The following is a 13,688-nucleotide window of genomic DNA, read 5'->3' on the forward strand; positions in this document are numbered from 1 at the left end:
AGATTGCGAGCGCGTGCTTCCATTTCTGCATGGAACGGCTTGAACACGAGGGCTCCAGTGCGCGCATGTTGGGCCAAGTTTATAAGAACATTAAAACCGATAAAGTTCCAGAATATTTAAAATATAAAGTACGCCTTTGGAAATGTCAGCGCACCTTTCGAGTCAAGACTTATGAGAACTTGAAACCCATAAAGTTTCGGAATTGAAATCCATGCCCTCCATAGATTCCGCGACCGCTGCGAGATACCGCCACGCGCCCGCTCGCTATCAAAAAGCCCTTGAAACTTTGTGCTCGGATGGGGCTCCTTGAGTTATGTGACTCCAGGTGCATGGGCGTTTCCACGAAATCCAGCCAGAGTTTGCAATGCTCGTGCCGAAATGTCTTTTCGAGCATGAAAAAGACATTGTAGACTACAACCAGAATGATTACTGGCGCCAGTGCTTGTTTTGGTCGGCGGTGTATGACAGCAGGACAAAATTTCGGGGGGGGGGGGGGGGGAGCTGGGCTGAAGCCCCATCAGCCCCCCCCCCCCCCCCCCCCCCCTGGCTACGCCCCTGTTTCTAACCACGGCAGATGGCCTTCAAAATAAGACGCTCACCCCGTATGCGCTCGGCTACGCGGGAAGCTAGTCGCAACCATGGTTGGGCTAGCGGAGGAGACGCACGCTCACAGACTGTTGCCAGAATGGGTTATTTATAACGAAATTAGGCTACCACTTTTTGAAGCGAAGCTTTATTTCAAACCCCCATTCGCCTTTCTTGCTGACCGTGGCTGCCACCTGCTGCTGCTGTCTCGCCCTACAGCTCATACCCGGGTGTGGGACGGCCCGCACTTCGCTACGTGAGTGAGCTAATTCGCCCGCTTCACCCGCAGCGGTGGGAAGTAGAGTGGGCAAGCGGGCCTGCGCATGGGGATCGTTGGTCGCTAGTGGAGAGGGCGAGGGTGCCGCGAAGCGGAGAGCTGTGATGTGACGGGAGAGAGGGCACCGGAGGAGATGGTTTCACGTTGCGCATACGTTGCACTGCCTCGCAACCGCGTGGACGGTCGCTTCTGCGCCTCCAAGGGAGGTCGGGTAGCCCAAACAAATGGCGCAGAAAGCCAGCTGGCCTCTTTCAACCCTATAACGCTGGTTGCGTTGAAAGATACATTGCATCGCAGAGCTCCTCGTTCGGTGCATCCTTGAGCTAGATGAGGTGTGCGTGAACACTGCCTCATAAGCTTCGCTGTATATAGATTCTAACAAGGAATGTTGGATCTGTTGCATTTTTTTTGTTGGCTGTGTCTCAGCTGATTTGGCTATGAGTCTATTTTTGGGCTACACATTAGAAAAAAATGTGAATATAAAAAAACTGTTTCGAAAGCTGCGCCGCATTCGGCCAGCTGTTGATGCAGCATTTTTCTGCTTGTTTCTGTATTTGTGTGTAGTATATATTTTCGAATTCACCATCTTCTCAGCTCTGATTGGTCCAGACGGGTGATGCGCAGTGCGCGACAGCGTGAAATCTCAAATAGTGCAGGCTTTTTCCTCACTTGTCAGTGCTGTGTCTGCACTACTTTACTTGCCAGATACCTCAGTAGAGAGGGTGTTCAGACTGGTCGCCATTATTTTATGGGATTTTACGTGCAACAAAACCTCGATTTGAATGCGAGACACGCCGTAGAAAGGGACACCGGAATAATTTTGACCACCTGGGGTTCTGTAACGTGCATTCAATGCATGGTACACGGTGGTTTTTTGCGCTTCACCTCCATCGAAATGCGGCCACCGCGGTCGGAATTAGATCCCGCGTACTCGGGCTTACTAGCGTGCGATAAAGATGCTCTCTGTCTGCGATAAAGACGCTTCTTGAAAAGCTCAGGTGGACGACTAGCTCGACAATGCCCTAGAAACGCAATGTCAAGGCGATCCTTTTTCACTTGAGCGTAATTTGGTAGACCGTTCTGTAGGCCAATAAGGAGATTGCGTCGTTACCGATCATCGACGGACGGTAGTCCGCGCTGCGGGAGGTGGTCTCCTCGCCACCTAAGCTGCGTAGGCGGCTTGTGCGTCGCAGTGTGAAAGTCTGCCGGCTCTGTTCACGCACGTCAGTGTCAAGTATCGTCGCCAAGCTGCCCGTCGAGCGCCGAGAAGTGCGGCTGCAAGTGCTTTGAAGGCGTGACTGCGCAACACCGGGATAGGGGTCCACGGGTCTGCGAATGGACAAGAGACAATTTCACAGCGTTAACATTCTTATGGTACTTTTCGCGCTTTCCGGTGGCCAACCATCTATCTATGTTTCTATCTATCTATGCATGTTTGTGTCTAACCGTTTTCCCGCCTACCTGGGTCACTGGGTAGTCCGTAGTCGAATGGGTAGCGCATTGCACTGCTATGCTGAGGGAAGGCTTCGAAAGCCAACCGTGAGACCAACTTGAGTCATTGAGTATGTTGTAATGCGTACATATGTGCCACTGTTAAACGAGTTACTTTCCCTGCAGACAAGGGTCAATGTAGATGCGGTACTGGTAATGTATCCCTCTTTAATGAACCACTTTGACATCTACTGCGTAGGTATGTGCCAATTCGGTCTGTAATGGGCTTCAACGAACCTCTTTGTTGCCAACTTGGTTCACTGTGTATGTTAGAGTAGGTTTGTGCCGCTCTTCAAGGAACGTCTTTGACACCGACTCGGGTGGGTGCCTACTTATCTGTCACTGGGAATCTGCCGCTCTACAATGAAGAATAAGAGTATCAGCCTTGGAACCGTCAGGATAAAATTTTCAAAAGTGCTCTGCACAGGTTATGGAGGCAAAGCAAGCGAAAGAGAAATCAAAGATAAAAAAAGGTCTCAAATCCAAGTGATGTTCGTCGATGCTAAGTGTAAGCCGCCAGGAACTCGACAATGAGCGAAAGAAAGAAAAAGCATAAGTCAGCACTTTTGGCACAGACGTAGAAATACATTTGTCAAGAGACTCTGCACCTTCTCTCGCGATCACCGGTTGAAGATACCACGAAAGACTAGTGGTCGTAGATTCGAGAGGATACTCTGACCTTGAAGTTCACTGGCCGACTTTTTATGCGGCGCCCAGCATCTTTCCACCACCTAAACCACCACCTAAATGTGTTTAGTCGCAAGCGCCCTCTGCTGAGGTGGCACCGATCGTAGAAACACCGTTGGAGGTTTAAATAGTGAACAACGCTGTTGTGAAAGTAACAGGATATCCGACTTTGGACTTTATCTAATGAACCCCTTTCAACCACCCTAAATGCAATCAACGCCTGCATTGTCGCTGCCAGGAGGATGTCTAATATTGTTCCGAAAAAGAAGACGACGAATCTTCCTCCAGCCGCTGCCATCGTCATACCATATCATTCGATGAAAAGAAGTGACCGTTCGCGCTGTGCTGGGGGAACCGTTTTCATAACCAATCGTCGGACCAACTTGGGTGACTGCGCATCACTCTAGGTATGTGGTGCTCTTTAATGAATCTCGTTGACGTCAACTTGTGTTCCTGAGAATGAACCGCTCTTCAGTGACTCTCTTACACGCAAACTTGGGTATGTGCCACTCTTGAACAAACGTTTTTGATGTCATCTAAGGTCATTGGTTGTGTGCCATCTTTCATAATAATCATTAACCAAACCATATCGATAATTACTCACAAGCGATAAGAAATGTTGTTAATAGCATCAGAGTCATCACTCATCTATAAAGGAGGCATGCAGCGCCATTTTATTTTGTTCTAGAGCCACGTATACTGATCACAGCGTCGCTTATTATTTAACGTCTCTGGACAGGAAACAGTGTATTGCCTGATTCGGTGATAAATGAGTGGAGTGTGAGCGTTGTAGGTGAATTTCTCACGTTGTCCACAGCGTGGCCCAGCCTAGCAACAGTCTGCAAATTTTGAAAGCAGCAGAAGACCCGGCGCATTCACGCAATTCATAGGAGCCTTGAATTACCTTAGTAATTACTTTAGTAATAGTGTCGTGGCACCAAGCGAACAAACCTGATGGCAGCGTTTCGTGTGTCACCAAAGTCAGCTGAGGATGACCGTCGTAGTACAGCCATAGAGCTGGAAGTCCTCGGGATGGTCGACCGGCGCCTCTTCCGCGAGCCTGTAGCAGTCATTTCCTTTAGATGCGCCAAGGCCATGGGCTGTGAAAAAAAAAAGATGCATATATTACATGCAATGCCATTGCATTAGCCAAACTTGTAAAGAAGTCGCCTACCGCTTCTGGGAGAGACTGCAGTAGCTCTGCTTCCAGCCTCAGTTCCTTCACATCGGCACCGAAAGACACGACAGATTGCTTCCGCCTGGCTGATTGCGTGCTCGCTACCGACTTGCTTCTAGCTCTACGCGCCGAAGGACCGCTGGTGCTAGGCGCGGGATGCGGTTTCTGGCTTGATGGTACTCTGCTCTGCGCAGATGGGGAATCCCGAATGGGGCCGATGTCCTTGGTAGTGGCTTGCTTCTCAGGCTCAGTCAAATTGTAAGCTTCAGGTACTTTCGCATCTTCGCGCGCTGTCCCGTTCACGTGGGCCTTCGAGGCTTCAGGTTGCTGCAACACTTGCCCCGAGTGTGTTTTTGCCAGCTTGATACGCGTGTCTTCCTGAGGCGGTCGCTTTCCGGCTTGCTTTTCCTTGTCACTGCCATCGATCGAGGCAAGCTTCTTAATTTTCGTAGCCCGTTCTGTGGCTGCTGGTATACTTGAGCCATGGTGGCTTCCGACGTCAGGCTTTGACTTGCGTTTCTCGTGACGGCATTTGGATCGTGAAAAAGACTCGCGCTTTGACTTGATATGCGACGTTACCGCCTTTTCTGTCTTTCTGGCGTCCGTTTGCGTTGGGGGTTCCTTGTTCACAAGATCGGCGTCGGATATGGTAAGGCGAGCGTCGTTGCTTCCGCCGTCGCCAAGCTGTTGCTTGGTTTCAGCTGCCACAGCACAGGGAGGACGATCGAGACCATTGACACCGATCTGGTGGTCCTTCTCGGTAAGCATGGTTTCGAGAGTTTGGATACCGTGACCCCTCACTTTGTTCGTGGACCGGTCGCAACCTGAGCGTTTCTTTTGAGGCCTTTCTTCGCACCATGGAACAATAATACTTTGCGATCCTTGTTCCCACGCTGGCTCAGATGGACTTGCTGCAGAGTCCTTGCTTTTTTTTCGAGACAATTTGCGTTTCTTTCGGACAGTGGAGTTGTCCATATATGAATGCTCTCTGGACTCAATTTTCTTGTCCACTGATTCGGCACCACGGGTCTTATTCTTGTGGCGCTTTGCGGCGTCTTCCTGTGTGTTAGCGGCGATAACGGTAGCAACCATGTCACTCTCCTTGCGACGCTCCCTACTCGATCTCTCGTAAATCGGCTTTTCATGTGGTTGGTCCGCCATCTCGTCCACTTTCTTGACGGGGCGCATATCTACGTCCATATTTGGCCTTAAGAAGGCCAGCGCTGGATAATTTCTTTCGGCGCACCGGCGTGTGACAATGTGAAGATCGCTCCTGGCCAACGAGCTTGGTTGGACGGACGGAAGCCGACTCGTACGACGGGACCAACGCATCGTGCTCACCCAGGTTCGAAGACGTAATTGCGACAGCAGCACTCGAAGGAAGGTCTGATAAGTTGCTACCTGTGGCAATGACGGTGGGTACAATCGCAGTGGAACTGCCGGTGGAGACGGTATTCTCTGTAGAAGCAGCGGCAAGGTAATTTTGTGAAACAGCTGGGTATTTCTGCATGGAACGGACCACGGGTACAGGGTTAAGTGGTGTTTCTGTGCTAGTAGAGGGTGAACCTGGGACAAGGACTCGTTTCGCAAGGCCAGCGTCTTCGTCGCCCTGCTTCTGTTGCACCGTAGAGATTCGCCTTACGGTCAGCCTGCTGGCGATGAGCCCCAGGTTGCGAAATAGCCTAGAAGAGATGCTGTTCGGTGAAGGGGTGTCGCTCACTTCTTCACCCTTGCTGCTCCTGCGTAAACGGGAGCGGCGCCTCCAGAACGGGAAGCTAAAAGTGCCTCGTCGTCTCATCAGTCCTTGGCCCTTATTGGGAGAGCCCTCTGCCTGCGATACCGAGGCATCTTGCTTTTTGACTTCGCATTGAGATATCCGTACCGAGGAAGCATGGCGCTGTGAGGCCTCTGATTTCTGGTCTATGGGATGTCCAAGCGGCTCACCCTCATTGACAATCGTGAACGGTGTAATCGGGTTGGTGGATTCTGTAAAAAATATAATAAGAAAAAAATATGACGGGATTGTTATCTCAAACGTGATGGTCAGGACTATGGACACGGGAAAGGGATTCTTATACATTTCGCAATGCTGTCTCGGTCTATTAAAGTGCAGCCTTGAAATAATAATATCTATGAGGCGTCATCCTGAGTGCTTAGGATAGTCTAAGCGGGCATATATTATGATTCCCGCTTGTTTACAGCTTCGTAAAGCTTTCGACGCCGAACTTTTTGCAACCATAAACGCCGAAGTATAAGATGGTGGCGTCATTTACAGAGTGTGGCTCGCACAGCATATCGAATCCAACAGTTTCCTTGCGCATACAAGTGGGATCTTTCACTGCTGGTATGATAGGTCCGCGTGCCAACTGTCGGCTTGCCCACAAAATAACGGGTCAAGAAGGTCGAGTTGCCATAAAGGCAATGCATGTCAATTGCAGCCGTACGCAAGGAGACGTGGAAAAGAACTTTATAGTTAAGCTAGAGTGGCAGAGTAGATTCGTGGAAGAGGGAAATCATCAGTCTTGCACCATATACGACCGCTTGGATGGCAAAAAAAAAAAATATGCTCACATGAAAGGCGGGTAGGAACGCTACACTAAGTGTTCCGCAAAAGGTCGCTATGAAGTAGTGGCTTTGAAAGCGCCAGCTGGAGGCGAGCTAGGAGTCAAGTATTCTTGAATGATACTGCACGGCTTTAATAGGTAAGTGGAGACTGTACTTCGCAACGTTTGGGGCTTTCAGTGGTATTTATGAAGCGTCCAAATGCCTTAGAATATAAGGCTATTTATAATAAGTCGTATACTCTGTCAGAGAGTAAATTAGAGAAGGGGAGTTTGGTTTTGTTTTCATGCGATAATAGCCAACCTTCTACCAAATAAGTGAACGTGATATTTGAATAAATGCTGTGGAGATGGGTATGAGAATGGGTCCCGGTTACGTGCTACGCCGGGAATGAGAAGCACGGTTTGCGCGAGAAAGTAGCTCTGGCGCGTTAAGCTTCGTCGCAATGTTGTCGCTGGGGCGGTCGTTCCCAGAGAACGTGCATGACAAATGGCCATCACCGCACTCGAAGATGGGGGTTGAGGCACGGAAAGGCACCTGTAAGGCAAAACTGTAAGGCATTCGTGACCCGAATGCCTCACAGTTTTTCCTAAGTGAACGATCAACTTTGTTCTGTAAGGAGCGTGACATTAAAACAAAACGTGAAGCATACAATGTCAGTGCTCACCCTTTTCAATAATACCTTATTATGGATTTTACTACTGAGACATATTTTTGAACATGTTATCTTTGTTGCTTTTTTTTAGTTTCGAAAACTATGAACATGTTAAAAGAACCTTTACGTGCCTGAATTTTCCTGCATACATGAACAAGTCCGTGGCTATAGTCGCAGTGCTTGGTTATACAACGTGTGGGAGAAAACTTCCCGCAACGGAATTGCCCGTCACAGTAACGGTTTGTCAAGGCCGACACGCCTACAACGATATGAAGGCAACGTTGCAATGCGCTCTTCAAGTCGGGCCAATAGTCTGATCATGGCAAACGTCGGCATATCATGAAGACATGCTCGGGCTCTAACGTGGAAAACGTGGCAATGTAGAAAAATACAAGAGGCATACCTCCCTCGTCCGCAATCTCCACTCGAACAAGGCCAGGATCACAAGGTAGTTGAGAGGCTTGGACGAAGAAAGCCGGACTGTCATGTTTTGCCGAAGACGGCCTAGATTTCGGAGTAGTCGCTCCAACTGGCCAGACGGAACCCTCTGCACGACTGTGCTCCCCGGTTGGCTGGATTTCACTGGTCCTTCCCGGAACGGTCGTCAGCACTGGCATGTGCTCCTGCGTTGAAGGCGTTGACTGCACCATTGTCTGTACTGGAGTGCGCGCGTTTGTCGCTCGCCGTGTCTTGTCTTTTGCGCCGTTCGGATTCAAAGAAGTTAAACTTTCTCCACACATCAGCCCGAGACATTGCTACCATATACCAGGATTGTGAGCTCGCTGTCATGCACTGTTAGGAGACTCAAAGACATTGAGGATAACGCCCATATACTGCTTTCGAACACTTGCTAAATGAATGTTTTCCGAAGGTTGTTAATTATCCTTCCCATGTACATTGGAGGTAATGTTCCCAATATTTTCGTTAGATTTGATTTCACTGATAATTAAAGCTTTCCCAAGGCAGCAGGCTGAATTCTTCGCAATCCTTAAAACACACTCGCAGCGCTCTTGAGCGCTTGCTTACAAAGTACTTTACTGCAAATGTTGTAATGAACTTTGAAGTTGTGTACCCATTGACCAAAGCCCGTCCCCTGTTTTCGCTGAATATCAAAAATGTGACTTGCTTAGTTCACCACAAACGCCGTAGGCGCCTGGTATGCGCATGAAAATAGGTAGGAAACGAGAGTTGAGAAATTATTCGCCAAGCTCCTAGAATAATTCAGAATGTTAGTTTTGTCACGCACTACACTTCACCTTTTGTTTCTTGTTTTAAGTTTTTTGCTACATGCAAAGGCTGTAGTTACCCTACACACTTCAAGTTGTCTGTGCTGGTCGCCAATAACATGACCACTGTGCTTACTGCAATCGTTGGTTCATTCAGGTCCACGAAGAAAAAGTTATCGCATTTCATATAAAAGGGCCTCTAAGCAGGCAGAAAACGAGACATTTACAATCTTCATTTAGCGCTTAAACAATCCAGACACTCCAGAACTTGCCTAACATGCCCCACATTTCCTAAAAATATAATTTCAGCGAACGCCCAATTTTTTTCAGGACATCTTAAAAACACGCATATAAAGTTTTCGAGCACTTCTAGTGGCACTAACTTCGCTGTAAAAATGCGTCTGTCACCTAACCGGTAGAGCGTCGGGCTGTTCTGCTTGGGGACAATGGCTCGATCCTGTCTTCGTACAGGTTCATTTTGTAGCGTGAACTACACTGGCCGAGGTTGAGCAGTTTCGCGTGGCTCCTGGAGAGCCGTGCTGCGCATGCGCGAGGAGCAGTGACGTCACACGGCGCACAGCTGGCGCGCCGGGTGTTTGCCAGGCGTTTTCGCTGTGCCCGGCGTTTGCGCTGGGCGTTTGCCAGTGCGATATAGCCATGGAGGAGAGAGAAATTGCTGCTCAGCGGCACAGAAGAGCGGAGAAGCTTAACTCATCGGATCCCGAAGTAGTCGCCTGGCAATTAGCGGTTGAGCGTAGGAAGAACGAACAGAAGAAGGCTAAACGTGCTGCGGAGACATCGGAGCAAAGGGAGGAACGTCTAGCAAAGTGGCGTCGCCAGGAGGCTGAGCGATGTGCCCGACCATCTCAGCAGCAGTAACAACAAGACGCCGTCGATGACGTCAAGGCTTGCCGATTGACTGACTATACGGTGAAACTTAGCGAAAGTGCCAGTGCTACTCGGACCTTCGAGACGGACTTCGTAAACAAACCGTTTGGATATGTGTGAGACGTGTGTGAAAGACTGTGGCACTTGAAAGACTGGACGCCTGTAAGTAGCGCCATGCGTGAAACGTTGAGTTTAGTGGCGCCGCATGAGTGGGGTGAAACCATAGGGCGGGTTTGTACAACGTACAAGAACTTTCTCGTTAAGCAGAAGATGCCACGCCTTAGCGTTACCAATGGGTATCGTTACCCGCCCATGTCATCAGGTCTACCGGTTCTGAACGATGTGGCCGAACGTTTACTTTCGCCACGGATTCCCCTAGTTCAGATCCGTCGTCTAATGAACTAGGAGAAATGGTCAGTTTGGCATTAAGGGACCCGTGGTGAACGTGCCGACAGACACGGACGAGATGCTAAAGCAGTTGCCTCGCAGCTTGATAAGTGCGTAGTGTGAACATAAAGAGGAGAATGTTTGCCAAGACTACTTATCTGTCGAACAGGGTTTCTCGCGATGGGCTTTGGCCATGGGCTGAGGTACTGAGAGACTCACCGCTGTATAAACACTACGGCATAAACATTGACGAGGGATGTTTGGAGAGGCTGGTGACTTCGATCGTGCTCCAGACTCTCTAGGTATTCCTTTGAAGGACACGTTTAACCTGGACTTAGCCAGTGTTCCAAGTGTATACAGACGACCCAATGGGGAACCACCATTGATCTTGGGTATCACAGACAGACAATCAATTCAAAATACTGCGTTGGCGCCATAGAGACTGCAGCGTGTTACTACACTGACCACCGAGCCGTCTTTGTGGCAATAGAGAAGCAACCAGGCGTTGAGCAAAAAAATAAAAATACACATGTGTCACATAATGCGTATACCGTGCGTGTGTCATTGAAGCAGCAGAAAGCATGATAATCAAGCTAATCCTAGACATCCAGGAATGCCAAGAATAACCAGCTGAACCTTCGCTCACGCTACGTATATCCAGGCATAGCCGAGCTAAGCCACTGCTATTTTCTTTCTATTGCCGGACGCGACGATCGAAAGGTGAGCCCTTAACAGCTTCGCTGCAAAAACAAAAAAAAAATTATTCGCGACAATTTCTGTCCTGCTTTTCCGTGTAATATAGCGGGTTTTTCCACAAAGATTTTGAGTAATATTTAAATATAACCGTTTTCGAATAAATTGATGGTTCCTTCGGAAAAATTTTGTCGGTGGCGGCAACCACGAGGTGACGGGTGATACGTGGTAATTAGTAATTAAAGAAAATTATTAATTACTTCTTAAACCTTTATTTCAGTGGGCTCATCATAATTGGGGAAATGAAACCAGCTCTCTGTACAAGCCATGTCAACTTTCAGATCTGGAAAAATGCGATTTTATGCCCGCAGAACTGTGGCACGACAAACTGTGGCTATATAAGAGTGCGCGAGACCAAAATTGGGATGACATATTTTTCAGCGCATTTGACAACGACAACAAAGAGGACATACACACACAGCGGACACAGTTTTCTTTCTTGTCTCTGTCCAATACGTCAAAAAATACCTAAATCATGCAGAAGCAACTAGGCCAACTATCAACGTTGGTCGAAACAGGGAGGCTGCTGCAGCGAGTGAAAAACCACGCCCTTCGAGATGACGTTCTGCTTACGTCACCCATCAGCGGGCAGCCGACGCGCTGTGACAGCGAGGAGCAATGTAGCTAAAACACATATAACAGCTAATGACAGCAGAATACTGAATGACCTAGTGGCGGTTGAATCATATCATCCATTCCGACCAGCAACCTACTCGCAGACGCTTGTAACGGCGCGCCACAAGAGCGCTGCTCCGAATCTTCGCTATAATGTCATTCTACAATATCGTGCACAATGCGCCTGTTGCGCATCATATCACCAAATTAAAGCAGCATACAACTGGGCCAGGCCTGGACAGGAAGACCGGTTGAGATCAGCAAGCGCTCACTACTGCTCTTCTCGAAGGAAAAGTGTGAGGTCTAAGCTTCTAGCGAGAAAGTTACGGCATCCGTATACGAGTAAGTGACCTTCGACCAATCCGGAACCTTAGCAAACGCTCTCTTTGCGCTAAATATGAGCTAGCTCTGTTCTTCCCTCCGCATTTTGGTTGCTCATGCGCTTTCCTTTAGCAAAATCGTGAGACAAGGATGACAGTGCAAGAAGTCGCATTTACACGAACGCGGACATCATAGCGCTTCACGCCAATCGCCTCGCATTGGGGTAGGCTAGCAAGATGAATCGTCTCAATGCCCAAGCCGGAAGTGAATTATGTCGGTGAAGTCCGCCTCTCGTGAATTCATTTAAACTGCTAGCTGATCGCATCAGTCAAAGAGCAAAATAGAAAATCCTCTCGTTCGCTCTCTACTCACGGGCAAGACACCTTTGCAAAAAAAACGGGCACGGGCACGTTTTGGATACGGTCACTAGAGTACGGTTATGTCCTTTACATGAACGTTGGAGCATTGCATTATGGTGATGCGCGAGGAAATAAGGTATACTAGCGCCGCGTTCATGCCAAGGCGGCTACGGTCTACCTCGTCTCTGCTGCACCGTCTCATTTCAATGAACGTTGGCCTGGTTCGCGCTCGTAACTATGTCACAGGAATTGCAGCAGCACCTAATAGCCCAGCTCTCTTCGTTAAGTCACATTTCAAGTTCTGCTGACAGAGAGAAATTGATATTTTACTTGAAGGGAATCCAACGGCGTAAAAGACAGGAAGTGTAGTGCGGACGACAGTTAGCACTGCGCAATAAACGTCCCGTCTCTTTGCGTCGTTCGATTCCCTTGCAAGTGCACCAAGCAGCCCATGCAGTTCTGAACAGTTCTGCAAGTGTACTCGTGTGGAACATGCCTATCGCGTACGCTCCAGAAAGCAATTCCCTTGCTCACTGAACAGGACTTAAGTTATTCTACTTTTCATGCTTGTGGTCAAAAAGGAAAGGAGATTCTATTAATCGCTCGCCGGAAAGCCAGCCGGTGCCGCATGATGATGCAACATCTGTGATGGCGGCAATATTGTAACGTGGAGTATTCGTATCTGTGAAAACGCGTAGCCGAGACTTGATATGTGTATGGCAAGATATAAGTGGAGAGACTGGTATCAGCAAGCATGGCGAGCGCGCGTGCGTCCCCTCCAGGGCAGGTATTCTGTAAGAGTCCACCTAGTGGACTCTTACATTTCGTCTGCTGCGGAAGTGCTCATTGACTGTGGCACGTGGCGCGTGCTAAAGCGCACCACAGCCTAGCCAATCAGAACTTCAACAGCAGACGAAATCGACATGTCCACTAGGTGGACTCTTACAGAATTCATGGCTACCAAGGTCGATCGAAATGGTCGCGAAGCTTCGGGCGAAAAGCGGTTCAGAACGAATTGTCACCGACATCAGCAAGGGTGGTTATGGGAGCAGCAATTGAAGCGCGACTATGTTTGGAGGGAACAAACATTGCGAAAGAAAAAAGCGTTTTTTAATTAAAGCGATATACAGTTAGATTCATTCAACGAAAATAAAATTCCTAATCAATTTTATATACGCATGGAGAGAAAAGAACAACTATATTTTACTTGATCATTATCAATAAATACCTTTTTTCAGGGCCCACTGTAAGAGCACCCACTGTTAGCGGCGGGCGTTGACGCCGCTATCACTTGCAAGGCAATGCAGCTCTTGAAGTGGGCAGAAAGGGGCACTGGTAAAGTTCACCTGTTACAATAGGAGGGAACACTGTTACAGTGTTCCCTCCTCACACAGATGGCGCTAAGCCCCATGAGCCGCCGATGAACCGCCATGTTTTGAACGTATGGGCTTCTATGAAAGCTTCGCTACCAGGTGTATTTACCTTGTGGCTACGGCCAATCGGCCGATACTCTGCGATGGTTCCCGGTGACCGTAGGCAACTGTATTCAGTGTTGTGGATCCAAAAAATTTCTGGTATTTAACGTCCGTAAAACTGCTATTCCTTACTCGTATGCTCTACTAGTTAATTTGCTATCCCAATTGATGCCTCTCCTTTCGGGCGAAACTGCGACTTTTTTGATGACATGATAAGTCCCAAAGGGTGG

General features: G+C 48.7%; 1 protein-coding gene across 2 annotated transcripts in view; it reads right to left on the bottom strand.

Annotated features, from left to right (window-relative positions):
- LOC119444874 (serine/arginine repetitive matrix protein 2-like) overlaps positions 1-8,063 on the bottom strand; it is a 47,403-nt gene extending 39,340 nt beyond the window's left edge. For both annotated transcript variants that reach the window (XM_049663710.1, XM_049663709.1), the window contains exons 1-4: positions 7,838-8,063; positions 4,215-6,203; positions 3,992-4,140; positions 1,974-2,191 (exon numbers count right to left, since the gene is read on the bottom strand). In XM_049663710.1, the coding sequence (XP_049519667.1) occupies positions 1,974-2,191; positions 3,992-4,140; positions 4,215-5,549 (1,702 nt within the window). In that variant the 5' untranslated portion in view covers positions 5,550-6,203; positions 7,838-8,063. The remainder of the gene's footprint in view (positions 1-1,973; positions 2,192-3,991; positions 4,141-4,214; positions 6,204-7,837) is intronic.
- Positions 8,064-13,688: the final 5,625 nt, after the last annotated feature.

The sequence above is a fragment of the Dermacentor silvarum genome, chromosome 3 (genome assembly GCF_013339745.2).
Source record: "Dermacentor silvarum isolate Dsil-2018 chromosome 3, BIME_Dsil_1.4, whole genome shotgun sequence".
NCBI classification, from domain to species: domain Eukaryota; kingdom Metazoa; phylum Arthropoda; class Arachnida; order Ixodida; family Ixodidae; genus Dermacentor; species Dermacentor silvarum.